Below are 19,110 nucleotides of genomic sequence, written 5' to 3' on the forward strand. Positions count from 1 at the left end.
ACTTTTTTCTAGATTTATTTTTTCTTTTTATATTTTAACAGCTGCAAGTTAAAGGATTAAAATTTCCTGATAATTTACTAACCCCCGTGTCATCCAAGATGTTTGTCTTTCTTCAGTTGAAAAGAAATGAAGGTTTTTGAGGAAAACATTCCTGGATTTTTCTCCATATAGTGGACTTCACTGGGGTTTAATGGGTTAAAGGTCCAAATTGCAGTTTCAACACAGCTTCAAAGGGCTCTACAGCTGAGGAATAAGGGTCTTATCTAGCGAAAAGATAGGTCATTTTCTAAAATTAGAAAAAAAAATTTTAACCACAAATGCTCGTCTTGCATTGCTCTGTGATGCGCCACACATGAAGTAGGCGAAAGGACCGATCCAGTGTCCACAAAGCGAATGTGCAAAGACTAAGTCAAACGGCCTTTAATAAAAGGTAAAATGTTGGACGATTTTGAAGTTGGAGGAGAAAATGGAGTTTTTGCCTACATCACGAGGGTCTTTTTTTTTTTTTTTTTACGTGATTACGTAATGCGTGGCGCATCGAAGAGCAGTGCAAGATAAGCATTTGTGGTTAAAGTGTATAAATTTTACGCTTCGCTAGAAAAGACCCATGTTCCTCGACTGGGATCGTGTAGAGCTCTTTGAAGCTGCACTCAAACTGTAATTTGGACCTTCAACCTGTTGAACCTCAGTGAAGTCCACTATATGGAGAAAAATCCTGGAATGTTTTCCTCCATAATTTCTTTTCGATTTAAGACAGAAATACATAAACATCTTGGATGACATGGGGGTGAGTAAATTATCAGGAAATTTGAATTCTGAATTGAACTAATCCTTTAACTTCAAAATCACTGCAAGTAATAATAAGTACAGTAATAAGTGCAGTCAATAAGTGAGTCAGATGTTGATACAATAACTGCTCTGAATGATTCAGTGAGGATTTTAACAGAATGATTCAAACTGGTAGTTTCAGAGTTTGTGAGTCTTTTGAATGAATCATTAAAAGAATCCCTTCATAAGAGTCTGTTGTTATTGAAGTGAAATAGAAATGATACTCAAACATTTATAGCGATTGACAAATTTCTGCTGTGTATTGTTTTAACTGGTGTCCCCTAGGCCACAATATTTTATGAACAAACATTCAAGGGAACGGCACTTTCTCGATTCAAAGCGGCCTTTGGGGAGAGATTGAGTTAAATTGTACCATGACTGCAGGTCAAACTCCAGCCACTGAGATCGAGATTGTCTGTATGAACGGGGTGTTTCATAGCGCTATGATTCAACACAGCAAGTTTTGCAATGATTTTATTACTTTATAACAGATTTCAAGGTCAAAAGTCTGTGCCTCATCCCGAAAGAAAGTGTGTGTTTGTTGTGTGTTCATAGGCATGCATATTAAACTCCCTCTTTGTGGTCTCCCTGCAGTGTGAGCAGTGGTTGCTGACACGCGAGGTGCACTGCAGTCCCTCTTCAACCCCCGAACGGCAGCAGAGTAATACAACCTCGTCTGAGGACGGGTAAATATACCTCACCGTCCGGTCCGAGCCGAGGCTGCCTGTCCGCGTGAGCATCCTCACTGTTTGCACATGCAGCATGGACGACTGGCCTGCTTATCAAGCCCTGCCCATAAGTTTCCCCTTATCTCTTCTCCTTTTATTTCATCCTTTCATCCATGTCTATTCATCTTTGCTGTTTTACAGTCATAGCTATACTCTTACTGTATAGTTTGCCACGCGTTTTTACATCTTTGGCTCGCATACCTTTGCTCTATCATTCATCAAATTCAACTGTTCCGCTCTTTTGCAGTGTGCATGCGGTCCATTACTGCAAAAACAGTGAAGCTAGCCATGTATGCAACGTAATGGGCTTTGGATCTTTTTAAAATTGAGTTAGGTAAACAAAAAAGATGTGCGAATCTCCCATTTGTCAAGTTACAGTTTGTTATTTTGCTTCATAAAAGCATAGAAACCCTTAAGCTTGAACTTTGTAATCTGCTTTCAGCTCATGAGACATCACATGCACTTCATATACACGCTAACGTCCTCTGCATGAAGCTGGGATCTATCAGTGCTGCGTTGTCTTGTTTGAAAACTCGGGCTGAAAACATGAGATGGTAGGCTTTTTGGTTCAGGTAGGCTGGTTACAGACATGACTTTGCATCAAGATGCAGGAAGGAATCTGAAATATGTATTTGTGTAAGTTGCAGTGAAGGAAAAAGAATTTGAAAAGATGTAAAGACAAAATACCAGACAAAGGCCAAACTTCAAAATAACTAAAGTTGACTACAATTGTCTTCAGTTCAGACATTGATAAAGCTGTGCAACGTCAAAGATAAAGATAGAAACTGCCATTGTCTTAACACTTTACTTTACAATAAGGTCTCATTTTTTTCAACAACATGAACTAACAATTGTACAGCATTTATTAATCTTGCTTAATATTAATCTAAAGTTAAGTATCTAAATGTACACTAATGCTAAATGGTTAGTTCACCCAAAAATGACATTTTTCATGAATTACTCATGTCGTTCCACACCCTTAAGACCTTCGTTCATCTTCGGAACACAAATTAAGATATTTTTGATGAAATCCGAGAGGGTTTTTTTTTTTTATCCCCCATAGAAAGCAACGAAATGAACACATTCAAGGTCCTGAAAAGTAGTAAAGACATTGTTAAAATAGTCAACATGTCTATACAACGAAAACGACGTAGGAGACTGACAGGGGAGAGTCAAAATAGTTGAATAATTGAAGAATTTTGTTTTGTTTTTGCGCACAAAAAGTATTCTCGTCACTTCGTAACATTAAGGTTGAAACACTAGTCACGTTCACTATTGTAACAATGTCTTTACTACTTTTCTGGACCTTAAATGTGGTAATTACGTTGCTTTCTATGGGGGATAAAAAAAAACCACTCAGATTTCATTTGTGTTCTGTAGATGAACTAACGTCTTATGGATGTGGAACGACACGAGGGTGAGTAATTAATGACAGAAATTTCATTTTTGTGTGAACTAACCCTTTTATTTATTGTATACTGTTGTAAATTTTATACTGTTATTGATAATGTTGTTGTAATTTAGTTTGTACATAATATATTAATTCATTTAGTTTATACCACTTATAATTTTTAAAAAAAAGTTATTTTATTAGTTAATAGTCACATTAAGCAAGATTAATATATGCTGTAATAGCATCGATCGTTGTTATTTTATGTTAACTATTGCATTAACTAATGTTAACAAATTGATCCTTAAAGAAAAAAGATGTTTTGATTCATTTTTTTGTTGTAAATATAGCTTCTAGGGCTGTAACGATATGCGATATGAAACCGAAATCGCGATCGCAGTCCACGAACCTGTATCGCGATGTGAGAAGGCAGAATGCGACACACCCCTTCCAACTCCCAGAGTTATCCTTCTGCCAGATCCAATGCTACACATTTTTAAATTACTATAAGTATTAGGGGTGTAACGATTTATCGTAGATGGTGTGTCTCAATCAGTTCTGTTCAGTAGTGTTCGGGCACACATTGAATCTTGCAAGCAGTTTAAACGTTTCTCAGTCAGTCTCTTGCATGGCTTTCTTTCACCGCAGTGCACAGCAACAGTGTGCTCAAGAAAGCAAAAGACGCTTCGATCTTTGCTTTAAGAAGTTCTGTGGGGCCGTTCAAATTGCGTCTTTTCCGCGTGCAAGTCAGTTATTATTTTCAAATGTAGCCGCGCGACAGGCGCGCTCATAATGGGATCAACGCGGTCGCGACGCGCATGCAATTCTCAACTTCTCAGAATGCCGCAAGCGCACCGCAGGTCGTGTGACAAGAATCAACCGATCAGCTATGGCCTTTCCATAACAAAACATCAAAAGCTCAGCCGAACAGCTGATCATAGCTGTACATGGTGGTTTTTATATCTTATCTCCATCAATATATCTCGTAGTAAAACTAATGCAAGGGCTAGAAATAATTTATCCTTTGCAGAAACATCCTGATCCTCTTGGAGAGCTCAGTTCATGGTTGCATAGCAACGACCGACGCCACGGGAGCGCAAGCGCTTTGTAAAGAAGGAGAAGCGGTGCGGCCGCGCCTTCCACGCATTTTTAGACGCGATATGTGAACGGCCCCTATTCATAATTCTAAGTTCATGTTAAATTTAACATTTTTTTTCAGTGACAGACAGCCCTATTCAACTGTTAATTTGAATACAGAAGGTTTTTATTAAAATTTTATATTTATTTAAAATGTGATCTTGTATGTACAACAAGGAAAATTATTGAAATTTGTTCATGTTTTTTTAATAAATCTTGTTTGAATTTCAGTTTCATTTTGTTCAAAATATTGTGATACGTATCGTATCGTGAACTCCGTATCGAGATACGTACCGTATCGTGACCTGAGCGTATCGTTACACCCCTAATAGCTTCAGTCCATTGTTCAGTCTAAATGAGAGTTGCTAGCTACATTTTTGCTGCTCGTTCTGAAGTGTTCTCAGGTAGCAGGGTCAAAGGTCAACATTCTCTTCTGTAAAACAGCTGTGTTATCTAGGTGAAAGTATGATGCTCCCAAAGACACATTCTTTTGCACAAAATGCAGCAAAAGTACAGAATTATATATATATATATATATATATATATATATATATAAGTATAACAAGCAGCCTTTGACTGCCATTCATCTGGTCTCACAATTGTTGCTAACTGTTAGTACGACTAAACCAAAGAAGTGTTATGCTCAAACTAACCATCTGACTCCAGTGATTCTGAGCGCTCCTATGAGTCATGGCCTATTGCTCAAGCCATGCTTTCGAGCGCCTGCAGTCCCCCAAGCTCAGACTTGTGGCGCATTTGTTAAGTCGCAGAACAGGACCAAACTATTTATCACATACGACAGGGCATGTAACAGTGATAACCAAATTCATTAGATGTCGCCAAGATAGAAGTTAATGCTCTCAGATCGACAAAAATAACTTTTCCTTCATAGTGTAATGCAATGTTTCATTTGGGTTTTTGGTAGGATATTGAGCTGGTGGTGAACACATGGTTGCATGGTGGTTTGGCCTGAGGCGTCTTTGTTAGGTGAGGCAGTCATCTACCAAAAACCCGTTTGAGTGGCTGGCGGTCTAGAGATGAAGGAGATACTGAGATCTCACCATAAACAGTCGCAGTTTAGCTTGTGGTATATTTAATTAAAACAACTGAGATTTACAGTGTTGGAGAATCATTTTCAGTATTAAAAAAGACAGTAATTTTTTTTTTTTTTTTTTTTATATTGAATAAAAAACATAAACTCTTCTGATACTGTTGTTTGTTGGTAGGTCTTTTATAGTATGTTAGTGTGTTTGTGCTCAGCCACCCATTTTTATTTTTTTGCTTAGCATATCTGTTTCTGTTCTGCTCTTGGGGCATTGAACTGATTTTATAGAGGAAGTATTTAATAAGAGGTCTGTTTTTCTCACACTACTAGATTTAGACTGTTTTGGTCACATGTGATTAATTGTGGAATCATGATGGTTTAAATTTATTGTCTGGTACTCCTTTGGTTAGTCATGTTCAGTTTATTCTCTGTAACACGCTGTAACATTCTTACATGTCTGAAGAATGTCTGAATCCTTCTCTTACATGTCCTCCAAACAGCTCACTTTCAAGATGGAGACTTACCACAACCAATAACCGTAGAATTTCTGTCATTTACTGATTTTAATCTTATTAATCTGAATTGGAAACTTGGTGACAAACGTGTGTACTAAAACATATCGAGAGATATGAATTTCCTTAGAAGTGTATCTATTATAAACATTACTGTTGATCTTGATATTTCAACCCCAACAAATAGCTTCACTTGGATATACATCACAATAGGGAAGAAAAGACGGTTGCAGTTTCCATTTCATGCCGACTTTTGCAGGACACATCTAAAATTTGCTTAATTAGAGCTTTTAATTGTCTTGGAAACTCACCATTCATGTGGATCAGTTTGCGGGATTTGCCTGATTGCTCTAATTTTCAAAGTGGATGGCCACACAATACAGACTGATAAGGAGAAATTTTTGCTTCTGGACATTTTTTTTGACTTTGGACAGGGTTTACAAAGTCCCATTGTGTTTTGCCTCAAGCACAAAGCTAGTTCAGTTGGCCATTACATTAAGATAAGAGGCTTATTCCTGTTTGAGCCATCTAAGAAAGGGAGGCTACGTTCACACTGTCAGTTTTTAGGATTGACAACTGCATTTACTTACAGGTGTGAGTCTCGAAATGTCCCGTTCACATAGCAACATACAGTGGTGTCTCGAATACTCTTTGTATGAATGTGCAACGGGAGTCAAGCTCATATTGAGAACCAGTAGCGACATTGACCAAAGTAATATCAAAGATGGTGGCGTCCATAAGTCTTATCACTTCTGACACGAGAAGAGTCCAAAGCACTTGAGTTCGTTTGTCAAATCTTCATTAACTGACAGCAGCTTGTAAGTTGTGCATAGAAGACAAAACTGATTGGGAGCAGCTCTGGTGGAGAACAGTGACTGGATCTAAAACCTGAGATGACACACAGCAAATATCTCCATCGCTGTAAGCCAGACATGAAAATCCAAAACACATGGTAAACAAGGGTTTGTTCAAAGAGCGGCTCTTTCACACTGTAAAACGTGATAGAAAACCAGTTGTTCAGTCCGGTTCCCTTCACATAACGCAGGTATTGTGAGGTTGTGAGTCCTGAGAATTTTCGGGTGGGAGTTCGTTTATAGAATAAATAACTCAACTGTGTTTGAATGTAACTGTATTAAAGGATTAGTTCACTTCAGAAATTAATATTTCCTGATAATTTACTCACCCCCGTGTCATCCAGGGATGTTTATGTCTTTCTTCAGTCGAAAAGAAATTATTAAGGTTTTTGAGGAAAACATTCCAGGATTTTTCACCATATAGTGGACTTCAGTGGAGTACAACGGGTTGAAGGTTCCAAATGTCAGTTTCAGTGCAGCTTCAAAGAGCTCTACGCGATCCCAGACGAGGAATAAGTGGTCTTGTCTAGCGAAACGATCAGCTATTTTCTAAAAAAAAAAATGTATATACTTTTTAACCACAAATGCTCGTCTTGCACTGCTCTGTGATGCCATTACGTAATCACATTGGAAAGGTCACGAACTGACGAAGGCGGAAGTGCTGCGGTAGGGCTGAAAAACTCCAATTTCAAAATTGCCTGACATCGTTTTTTACCTTTTTTTTCGTAAAGGGCGTTTGACTTAGTCTTTGCATGTTCGCTTTGTAGACACTGGATCGGTACTTTCGCCTACGTCACATGTGACCTTTCCAACGTGATTACATAATGCGTGGAGCAGAGCAGTGCAAGACAAGGACCTTCAACCCATTGTACTGTGGTGAAGTCCATTATATGGAGAAAAATCCTGGATTTTTCTCAAAAACGGTTTTCCTCAAAAATCCTTAATTTCTTTTCGACTGAAGAAAGAAAGACAGAAACATCTTGGATGACATTGGGGTGAGTAAATTATCAGGATATTTGAATTCTTGAAGCAAACTAATCCTTTAAGGACTCAAATATAGGACTCGCAACTGAATTCAGTTGCTGTGTGAACTTGGCCGGAAAGAGCTTGTGTAATACTCCAACACTCAACTCTAGGGTAAATGAAGTTCGAGTGAGCAGGAGAGAGTGTGATTTACGTGAGTAAGAGAGGGAGTACTAGTAATATTCCTTCCACTCTATCCTAGTTTGGCCCCAAACCAGCCCCCTTTCTCTTGGTCTTCTGTAAACATAGTGCTCTACTGATACCCTGATCTTTGCCCTTAGAGAGTAAGAGAGACTTAACATGAAAAGTTCAAGCTGGCAGGCTGTACACGACTCCATAAACTGAAACGAGAGGTGTGCTCCAAATGTTGGTGACCGAATGAGCCGCCTTTGTCATCATCGGGAGTCAGTTTGTGTGAGAGGATTTGTGTAGCTCGGTCTGGCAAGTCAGGGCAGGATTCTGGCTCAAAAGGCCCTCGTTTGAGTCACTCAAACATATGATTGGTAAGAAGGATAGATGCGAGGTGGAAGAGAATGACTACTATGAAACTCTTCTTTTATACTAAGAGCTTTGGATGTTTAGTTTCCAGGAGTGTAGCTTCCTTCCTCTACCTCCTCATCTATCTGCGTTAGCTAATACTTATTTCACACAAGAGAGTCTACATTTCCTTTTGAGGAGTGTGATGTAAAGGAAGACAATGGAGGCTGTAATAAACAGCCAACATATGGTCACTGAATTTACTGCAGTCTCAACCCTCTCGCCTCATTGCAGACCTCTCTCCTATTTCTCAGTTTAACCACAAAGTGCTTTTTTTTTGAGCAAACTCTTTCATTCAGGAAGAACTTTTCTTCATATCTTCATCCTCTCCCTTTCTAAAAGCCATTCAATACCTCTTCCCAGCAGGTAACTTTGAACAGTGAACGGATTGGTCGCTCCATGCGATATCTATCTGTTTGCTTTTGAAGTGCATGTGTCACTTTTGTCAGTTTGGCTTGGAGCTATTGTCTGAAAGCCATCCTCGACATGCCCAACCCACCTCAGCTCTGTCATTTGCATCCCAGAAGCCAGGCCAATTACTTTAATAAGAGCTCCTACTGAATGTTGGCTAGAGGCATCTTAAAAGGAAGGAAAAGGAAGTTCTTGTAATGCCAAGGTTTTTGACTAAATTGCACCTTGGTGACTTGAGTTTTTGGCTAGATGTGGATGCCTTGGCTTTAGGCCCAAGTTTTTAAGGTAAATTTAGATTAGGAATGCTTCTCCAATAAATAGTCAGATGCTATTTGTACTGTTTGGCAGTGTCATATGTGCATCCCGTGGTAAAGTAGAGTGAAGGACAAGCCGTTGACTGAATTTCAGTTGTCGGGCTGAAACCAACTTTTTGCTTGAGCTGATTGGCCAGGTGTGTAGCATCGCAAATGTGTTGGCCATAAATGATAAAGCAGTGGTTCTCAAACTTTTTGACTAGGATGAAAGAGGAAAAGCAGTGAGGGACAGATGGAAGACAAAACAAGATGGAGAGAGAAAGAGAGAGGGAACAGCAGAGGCATTCTTGCTTGCTCGGTTTGGCACTGTGTAAGGACTTTTCCACCCTTGTGTGCTTCTGACTAACACAAAAACACTCAAGAAGCTCACATACAGTCATACATACACGCAAACACATCCTTAACATATTATCTGCTCATGGTCTCACAAAATCATCTCTACTATCCCAGAGTTTGTCTTTTGTTTGACTTGTTTTAACAAGGATGTGCAAGAACCTCTTTCTGTCTTGTGCGTGTGTGTGTGCAGGATAGTGAGAGTGATGGGTGGGAACAGATGTAGTAACAGCAGCCCCCCAACTCCCTCCACCCCCACTATCTCCCGGCAAAGGAGCGAGAATCTTATGACAAGTACAACTCTGTCTCACTCACACTCGCCCCAAACCCCCACCCCAAATCCTTGCACAACTCGAAACCTGCCCTGGTGTTGTGTAATCCCTTGTCTTTCTACCTCTAATCATCAACAGAACCCAACAGTATCTCTCTTGACTTTCCACACCCATCTCTACGAATACAGGTTTTCCCTCCTTTCACTTTTCCCACTGTGATCTTCTTGTTTTCAGTGTCTTTCTGTTGTTCTCTTCAGTGCATAATACTAGAGTGTCCCCCACCCCAATCATCAACCGCTTTTTCATTTTCCTGCAAAAACGTCCCGCCCATCTTGCAAACGTCCTATCAGACGAGCGGCTCATCTTGTCTAATGAAGGGAAACGGATATACCAACCATGTTTTAGTGTGATTGGTGTCTTGTATACAGGCTTCCCTTCAATGCATCCTAAGTTATCAGATGATGCTTTTCATTCTTGTAAAAGGTTTTTACTGACACTTGCATTTAAATTTTAACAAAACACATTGAAGAACTGTAGAAATTCTAAATTGAAAACTCTAAAAACTCTTGAGTTATAGAAAGTAATAACATTTACCTTGCACATCGCAATCATTATTTTCAAAAAGTTTGTACAGTTACATTTTTGGTTAGTCATGCCACATGACCTGAACTAACTTGCCTTGTCATAAAGAGGCCAAATTAGCTGATATCTTAAAGGGTTAGTTCACCCAAAAATGAAAATAATGTAATTTATTACTCACCCTCATGTCTTTCGTTCATCTTCGTTCATCTTCGGAACACAAATTAAGATATTTTTGATTAAATCCGATGGCTCAGCGAGGCCTGCATAGACAGCAATGGTACTTCCTCTCTCAAGATCCATAAAGGTACTAAAAACATATTTAAATCCGTTCATGTGAATTCAGTGGTTCTATCTTAATATTATAAAGCGACGAGAATATATTTGTTTGCCAAAAAAACAAAAACGACTTTTCAACAATATCTAGTGATGGCGGATTTCAAAACACTGCTTCAGAGCGTTATGAATCTTTTGAGTTGAGTCAGTGATTTGGATCGCGTATCAAACCGCCAAACTGATGAAATCACGTGACTTTGGCGCTCCGATCCACTGATTTGATTCGTAAAGCGCCAAAGCTTCAAGAAGCAGTGTTATGAAATCGGCCATCACTAGATATCATTAAAAAGTCGTTTTGTTTTTTGGCGTACAAAAACTTTCTCATCGCTTTATAGTATTAAGGTAGAACCAATGTACTCACATGAACTGATTTAAACATGTTTAGTACCTTTATGGATCTTGAGAGAGGAAGTACCATTGCTGTCTATGCAGGCCTGGCTGAGCCATCGGATTTAATCAAAAATATCTTAATTTGTGTTCCGAAGATGAACGAAGATGAACGAAAGACATGAGGGTGAGTAATAAATTACATTATTTTCATTTTTGGGTGAACTAACCCTTTAAGATATCAGCTAATTTGACCTTTTTATGACAAGGCAAGTTAGTTCAGGTCATGTGGCATGACTCGCCAAAAATGTAACTGTAAAAACTTGAAAATAATGATTGCGATGTGCAAGGTAAATGTTATTACTTCTCAAGAGTTTTTAAATTAGAATTTCTACAGTTCTTCAATGTTTTTTGTTAAAATTTAAATGCAAGTGTTCGAAATCTCATGAGCAACGAACTTCATGACTGTTAAAAAGGCCGCAAGTCTGCAGAGGTCCTCTCTATGACATCATTTTCTATTTTCTTTTTTATTTGTTGTCACTACAGTGAATTTTGGTTGATGAATGCACTTGTCAACCCCCACTTTGGTTATTTTGAGGAGTAAGGACTCAGAAGGAGAGCTCTATCCGCATTTAGCTGTAGTTGTACAGTGGCTAATCAAGCAGGGCGCTAGGCTAGCAGGCTGTTTTTGGAGGAATTTGGTTTACCTCCATTTGGCTACTAGGCATATGTGAAGTTTCACTTATTGGTGCAGAGTTGGCCACCCCTGATCATATCTACGATGTTGTTATGGTCCAGCCAACAGCAGATCCTGTCGTCCAACTGCCTCGTCACACACCCAGACACACACACACACACACATGCATTCCCTTATCCTCTTTCCAAAAGAGGAAGCAGCCCAGACCGCGGAGGAACTTCCTGTGTGGTTGTGGATGGGAAATGGCAATTAGCAAAGAGAGAATCTTTCGCTCACTCATTCTTTCTCCATCTTTTTTGCCCTCCCAACTCTGGCTTTCCCATCCTTCCTCTTGACAACAACTCGCCTTCATTAATTTTAACACATTAGCAATCTCTTTTAGTCATTAGCACACTCATGAACTCGCCATCTTAAAAGTACCGCTTAGACCCCCCCTGCTCATCCAGATTAGCATCTACAGCCATCTGCCAGGCTGACACCCACCAAAGCAGAGATGTGCCTGTGTGGTCATGTGTAGTTGTGGTCGTCTGTAGTTGTGTGAATTGGGTGAAACCAGTCATAGTTTCATAGGCCACATTCATAGGCTCTATTCAGTTTACCTATGATCAGATTTGTTTTTCTTAACATGGCTAGGAAAGTCATAAGTTGTGCTTATTTCACAAAGATTTTGGATGTCAAGAAAGGGAAATTCAGTGTTAGTGTAAAGCCCTGGCTATACTTTTTGTGTGTGTGTGTGTGTGTGTGTGTGTGTGTGTGTGTGTACACTATAGTGTACACGCACATTCGAACGCACAGCCTTGGAAAGTATACTTCATTTGACTCGTACGCATACACAGACTTTAGACGCATACGCAGTTTTGAGCAATTTCTCGCCACGAGTTACAACTCATGTAAATATATTTGTATTCTTTCATGCTAGAGTTGTGCAAATGAGTGCACTTTCTAACCTCTTCACAAAATCTCTCATCTGTGTAGGCCTCCATTGTCGCTGTAGCTTGCATGTGTTCCGGTGTGTTCTGTTTATGCAGTTTTTCTTTGACTACCTTGTGAATGGACGACCTCAGGGCACAGTTGCCACCTTGTGGATAAACTAATTACTGCAACAAAAAAAAAAATGCACATGTGCAACCTGCGCGTACAAGTACGCACGATTACCAAAATCCATACAGAACGTGCATACTCTTCTCATGACGAAATTCGCGTCATGCGCACTGTACGCTGACCCATGTGTACGTATAAAAAGTGAAGTATACTTTGGGCTTTAGGGTTCCTTTACAGAAAAACATGAACAGAAACACACAAGGCACAAGCAGTGGAATGGAAAAAACGCAAGATCTTGAGATGCATTTAAAAAAAAAAAAAAACTTAATGGAAGAGAAACGGTTGTTCAACTAGCGCATGTTTAAATGGAACAACAATGGGAAAAGTACCAAAGTGGAATGCAAAAACATGTTCTGTGTGAACGGCTTCTAAGTTTGGAAGTAGAATACAGAATGAAACTTCAGAGTTCATTATGACGTCAAACTTTGTGGATGATAACTCTTACACACGTGCGTTCGCCATACTTGTGTGGTCATGAGACAAGCAGACACACTGCCTCTCACTTGTGCTCTCCAGACAGGTGCTGGAGCCATAAAGCACCAAGAGAATGTGTGTACTGTGCCTCATCTAGAGAGCACACATCATGTTCTGCTGCCTGGGAAATGCCCTCTGTAGTGTACTCGCTGAACAGTTTTCCATTCTCATATCATTCCTCTTTTGATTTAGCCCCCAGATGCTTTAGACAAGGAAGCTGTTCTCTAACTAGCTGTTTTCTGCTCATAAAGATAGATGATTTTTATCATTGATGATTTTATGAGATTTTATTACAAGACTAATTGAATACAAGGCTTGACTTCCAGTGCACTCAGAGAGCACTCCTTGACTTATCTGCATGCGGTTTTCTTTTTTTTCTCCATAGTTATGGAAAATTCAACGGAGGAGACGAGAACAGAATCCGCAAATTGTACCCTTACTGGGGAAGAGGTGGAGCAAAGCGATGATGTCCAGAGCCCCGCCCCCACAGAAACACAAACAACACACACAGGTAGAAATCTATCCATCGGCCTGTCTATCTGTCTATCTATCTGTCTGTCCGTCTATCCATCTGTCTGTCTGTCCATCTATCTATAGTTCTATCTATCTACCTGTAGTTCTATAGTTCTTTGTTTATCATCTATCTATCTATCTGTCTGTCTGTCATTCCATCTATTGATTTTTCTATCGTTCTGTCTATCATTCTATCTATCATTCTATCTATCTATCGTTCTGTCTATCGTATCTGTCGTTCTATCTATCTGTTGTTCTATCGATCGTTCTATCTTTTATCTATCCACCTACCTATCTATCGTTCTATCTACCGATCATTCTATAAATCGATTGATCATTCTATCGATCATTTATCTATCCATCAACCTACCTATCTACCGTTCTTTCTATCTATCGTTCTATCCTTCTGTCTGTCTGCCATTAATACAAAGGAATTAAAACATCCACAGAGGGTTCTGCCAGTGTAGAGGAGGAAGGAAATGAATGGGAGAATGGACAGAATAGAGCAGATGGAGAGATGCATGTAGCCGATGGAGTGGACTTGTCTTCCATTAACTCCATGATGAACACTGTGATGAAAACACCTCAACTTAACGGCGGAGTAGACTCCGCCCACACCACGCCCAATAAGGTGCCAGTCAAAAGCCCCAGCACCAACCGCAGTGGAAGAAAGACCCAGGTAAGAGGGTATGAAGAGTAAGGGCGAAGATCGCATACATGTTTCCTAAATCGAATACAATCAGAAAATAGGAAGTGTCATGTATATGTGGATTTACATGCATACTTGCAATTTGTATATGTATAAAACAGTAAAATAGAAGTAAAGCAATGAATTAAGTTTCTATATTTTTCTAAATGTTTCTTAGTATTTTGGCAAACAGATGCAGTGTTGATGTCCTTTTATCGTCAGAAACAAGAACTGTTTGGGGTTCTAAAACAGAAAATATATTTATAATCCAAACTAAACACTGAATGTTTAACACTGATTCATAATCTCAAAAAACAAACAAAATCAAGTCATACTGACTCAGTCCCCAAATGAACCAATCACAACTAGCCTTGGCAGTGTCCTTGGCTGCATTCCAATTAGCATACTTCTACTATACAAAAGTTTGTACTTTGCTGCTTGATGAGAAAGTTGATAGTTTTGAGTATGTAATGAGACAGTATGCCACTGTGGCTTACTACCACGTCATTAAAATTGCATCTTTGCGTAATGTTTGTTTTTTGCATATAAACATTAAAATCTAGGTATATTCATCACCTTAAAATTCATTATTACGTTAGGTTAATACAGTCAAACTCCATCTATTTTTAATTTACTATAATGGATAATGGAACACACTTATCCTAATCTTGGCACACTATTTTGGATTTTTAGTGAACTGGGATACAGCATTAAATAATGAATATCTGGTGCATATACACGTGTGTTTTTGTGGTTAGAAAGTGGTACAGGTGGGAAGGACTTTATGGATGCAGCATCCTGTTTTTAAATGAAAAGTGACAAATGGTCTTCTGGCATCTCAATCCACCTTTTGTCCACACGGCTGCATCACATGGCTCCCATTAGAGCATGCAATTCATCCCTTAACACTCCTGTGTGGGGGCAACAGGTGTCACTTTTAACCCCTTAACACTCCTGTGGAACTCTGGGGGGAGTTTAGTCTCTGAAGTTTTGGATCCAAACCACCCTTCCCCCTTTAGAGTATTCCTTCCCCATTTGAAAAACTCACCAATCAGAGCGTTGTTCTTTTGGCATATTTACATAGTCTGTATTTGGCATTTTTTGCCTGGAGGACAATAGCTATAAAGTCTCATAGCCTTGCAATAAAGGCTGTGAGTCATATCTAGAGACCAAAATAGAAATTTGAGGGTGGGATCTTTTAGCCTGTAAGCAGTGTTTCACCTGGACAGGCTGTAGCCTAGTTCTCAGGCCTCTTTCACTCCTTTTGAGGAAAAGTAAAGAAGCTTACAGTGAGTTGTGTAATTTACTGGATTAACTGAGCATAAAGAGACGCGTCAAAGTGCAGCACAAACAGGCTCAGACAAAACCAGTGAAAAAAGTTGCTAACAGGTGTTAGCTCAGGTGCACCTTATGAATTGTAACCATGGAAAAATGCATAACAGCAAATCAATTACATCCTCTTTTTGAATCAAAATGTGGAGATCATGCTTGGAAAACTACATTTAAACACTTTTGAACCATCTCCTCTTCTCACCAAGGCTACATTTATTTGATCAAAAATACAGTAAAAACTGTAATATTGCGAAATTGCGAATTTTCAGCATCATTACTCCAGTCTTCAATGTCACATGATCCTTCAGAAATCATTCTAATATGCTGATTTGCTGCTCAAGAAATATTTCTGATTATTATCAATGTTAAAATAATGTTGTGCTGCTTCATATTTTGTGGAAACCGAAATCAGGATTCTTTAAAGAATGGAAAGTTAAAAAGAACAGCATTTATTTGAAATGGTAATCTTTTGTAACATTATTAATGGCTTTTTCTGTCTCTAGTGAGAAATTTAAAGGGATAGTTCACCCAAAAATGAAAATTTGATGTTTATCTGCTTACCCCCAGCGCATCCAAGATGTAGGTGACTTTGTTTCTTCAGTAGAACACAAATGATGATTTTTAACTCCAACCGTTGAGGTCTGTCAGTCAAATAATGGGAGTGAATGGGAACTTGGATCAAAGAGTTGAAAAACCCTGCATAGACAAATCTGAATTAAACCATGCGGCTCGTGACGCGGCTCATACAACAGCAGTGATGTCTAGCACTCATTGAAGTATATGCGCGAGACATCACTGCCGTTGTCAGAGCGCGATCAGACCTCACTAAGCGAGTGCTGAATGCAGTTGAAATAGTGGTGTTTTAGAGGTAAAAAATGATATAAATACTGTTCGTTTTCTCACACACACCGATAGTTTCGTGTCTTAGGACATCAATGTGTCGTCACGAGCCGCAGGGTTTAATTTGGATTTGTCTATGCAAGGTTTTTCGACTCTTATTGATCCAAGTTCCCATTCACTCCCATTATTTGACTGACAGATGGCAACGGCTGGAGTTAAAAATCATCATTTGTGTTCTACTGAAGAAACAAAGTCACCTACATCTTGGATGCGCTGGGGGTAAGTAGATAAACATCAAATTTTCATTTTTGGGTGAACTATCCCTTTAATGTGTCCTTGCTAATTTTATTTTTTTTTTTTTAAATTTCTTTCAAAGAAAAATCTTAATTACCCCAGACTTTTGGTCAGCAGTGCAATAACCCAATTTATGTCCTATGAACTTTAAGCAGGTCAGTATGCCTGAATTGTAACGATTAAATGAATGGTACTTCCTTATATGATGAAACTGTTACTCCCAATTAAGGTCAAAAAAGCAAACACTGTCTGTGAATGACACTTCCTCTCATAACATGCTGAATGGTAAATACAGTCAGCTTTAGCATTTGGCTCTCACTGGTCCTGAACTGAAGCCAAGAAAGTCATAAAAGAAAAACAAGCTCTACGCCAGCGTGCCATCAGAGGAAAAAGGAAGTGCTCTTCTCTTCCTAGAGATGTTTTTGAAGATTCCAGTCTAGTTGAACCTCTTGTGTGTTTGTAGATCATGTGGGCGTCTATTTAGAGCTGAATTAGTTTTGACTCATGCGCCTTCTCTGTTTTTATATATATATTATGAGATATCTACGCACTTATTTTATGACATCATATCATAAGTATATAAGGCATTTTGTCATGTGACTGCATCAGATCTGTTAGAACAGGAACTGGTCTCACTGAATGGGGCAGTGCCGCTATGTTCAGTTAATGATCTGCCGTACTGTTGAGAGGAAGGCAGCATGTGTGGTGTCAGTTTACACAGATTTCCACTCAAGGTAAAAGAGGAAGCAGTTCTCACTCCTTCAAGATGCTCTTCATGAAATACACAAACTCTCAAATTGATTGTGGTCCATATTCAGAAGGACTGCATATTATAGGTACAGTGTTTGTGCTCGCCAGTTGTGCAGCAGTGACTGATGTAGCTCCTGGGGTTGAGCAAGTGTTTATTTAACAGAGTGAATTTAGCTCAGTATCTCACACATACAACATGTTCTGACAAGACATTCAAGGTCAGAAGACAAGGCATCACTCCCTGCCTTCTGCATATGGGTTTTTACCCACGCGCTTTAAACGATGGCGTTTGGGGTTTAGCTTTGAGGTTAATCTACTCTACACTTTAAAAAATAAAGGTTTTTTTATTGGCATTGAAGGTTTTAATGAAGAACCATTAGCATCCATGGAACCTTTTTATTGCTCAAAAGGTTCTTAGATTATTAAAATGGTCTTCACGCTAAAAAAGGGGGTTCTTTTAAGAACAGAAAATCCTGGAATGTTTTCCTCAAAAACATTAATTTCTTTTCGACTGAAGAAAGAAAAACATAAACATGTTGGATGATATGGGTGTGAGTAAATTATCAGGAAATTTTAATTCTGAAGTGAACTAATCCTTTCATGGCATCACTGCAAAAAAAACCTTTTGGAACCTTTATTTTTAAGAGTGTAAATTTGAAAAGTTTGAAAGATTATTAATTTTTATTTTTATTTTTTTCAGGTAACCACATTAAAGTAATCAAAAGTGAGAGTAAAGACTGAAAAAGGGTGCTGTTCTTTTGAACTATTCATCAAAGAATACTGCAAAAAGTATCAAGTTTGCTCAAAAATGAAGCAAGCACAACTGTTTTTAGTAACACTTTACAAAAAGGTTCATTAGTTAACATTAGTTAACTACATTAGTTAACATGAACTAATAATGAACTGCACGTCTACATCATTTATTAATCTTTGTTAATGTTAATTTCAACATTTTACTAATACATTATTAAAATCTTGTTAACATTAGTTAATGCACTGTGAACTAACATGAACAAACTATGATCAAGCTGGATTTTCATTAACTAATGTTAAAAAAGATTAGTAAATACAGTAACAAATGTATTGCTCATGGTTAGTTCATGTTAGTTAATAGATTAATGTTTAACTAATGATCCTTATTGTAAAGTGTTACCCTGTTTTCAACATTCACTTTTGCTACAAATCAGCATATTCGAATGATTTCTGAAGGATCATGTGACACTGAAGACTGGAGTAATGATGCTGAAAATTCAGTTGCCATCACAGGAATATATTATGTTTTAAAATATAACATTTTTAAATTTTGATCAAGACTTGATGAGAAGAAGTTATTTCAAAAACATTCAAAAATGTGGGATTGGTTTTCTTTTTTAGTGATACTATATGTAATAGTATACTCAGAAAAAGTTGACAAACTTTTAGCAGATATGTACTTTTGAAATATTTGTTTTTAAACAGACTCTGGTGTGTATCCGAGTCCTGAAAACAGCTTTCGTGCCAACCAGACATCAAATTTGCGTCTGCACCAAATCTCTGCTGTGAAATTGCCTTAAAACCCCTTTTGTTACATAATATAACAACAATGCTGAATGTATGCTATGGAGATTTATAACTCAGACATTTTGCCTTGTATATATTTGTTTCAGGAAGCCAAAGATGACAGCGGGTGTATTGTCTGTCCGCTGTGCGATAAGGGCTTTCAGACCCAACACCAGCTCACCATGCACATCCGCCAGGTAACATGCACATCTAATTCATTTTCTTAGGTCTGTATGCAAGTCAGCAAAGATGGCAT

The 19,110-nt window shown here is 38.6% G+C and overlaps 1 protein-coding gene across 3 annotated transcripts in view; it reads left to right on the plus strand.

Annotated features, from left to right (window-relative positions):
• rreb1a (ras responsive element binding protein 1a) overlaps positions 1 to 19,110 on the plus strand; it is a 59,507-nt gene that overhangs the window by 25,163 nt on the left and 15,234 nt on the right. For 2 of the 3 annotated variants that reach the window (XM_048175327.1, XM_048175328.1), the window contains exons 2-5: positions 1,423 to 1,514; positions 13,284 to 13,409; positions 13,861 to 14,090; positions 18,962 to 19,051. In XM_048175327.1, the coding sequence (XP_048031284.1) occupies positions 13,286 to 13,409; positions 13,861 to 14,090; positions 18,962 to 19,051 (444 nt within the window). In that variant the 5' untranslated portion in view covers positions 1,423 to 1,514; positions 13,284 to 13,285. The remainder of the gene's footprint in view (positions 1 to 1,422; positions 1,515 to 13,283; positions 13,410 to 13,860; positions 14,091 to 18,961; positions 19,052 to 19,110) is intronic. The other variant, XM_048175326.1, reaches the window with a different exon arrangement.

This window comes from Megalobrama amblycephala, linkage group LG22 (genome assembly GCF_018812025.1).
Source record: "Megalobrama amblycephala isolate DHTTF-2021 linkage group LG22, ASM1881202v1, whole genome shotgun sequence".
Taxonomy (NCBI): Eukaryota; Metazoa; Chordata; class Actinopteri; order Cypriniformes; family Xenocyprididae; genus Megalobrama; species Megalobrama amblycephala.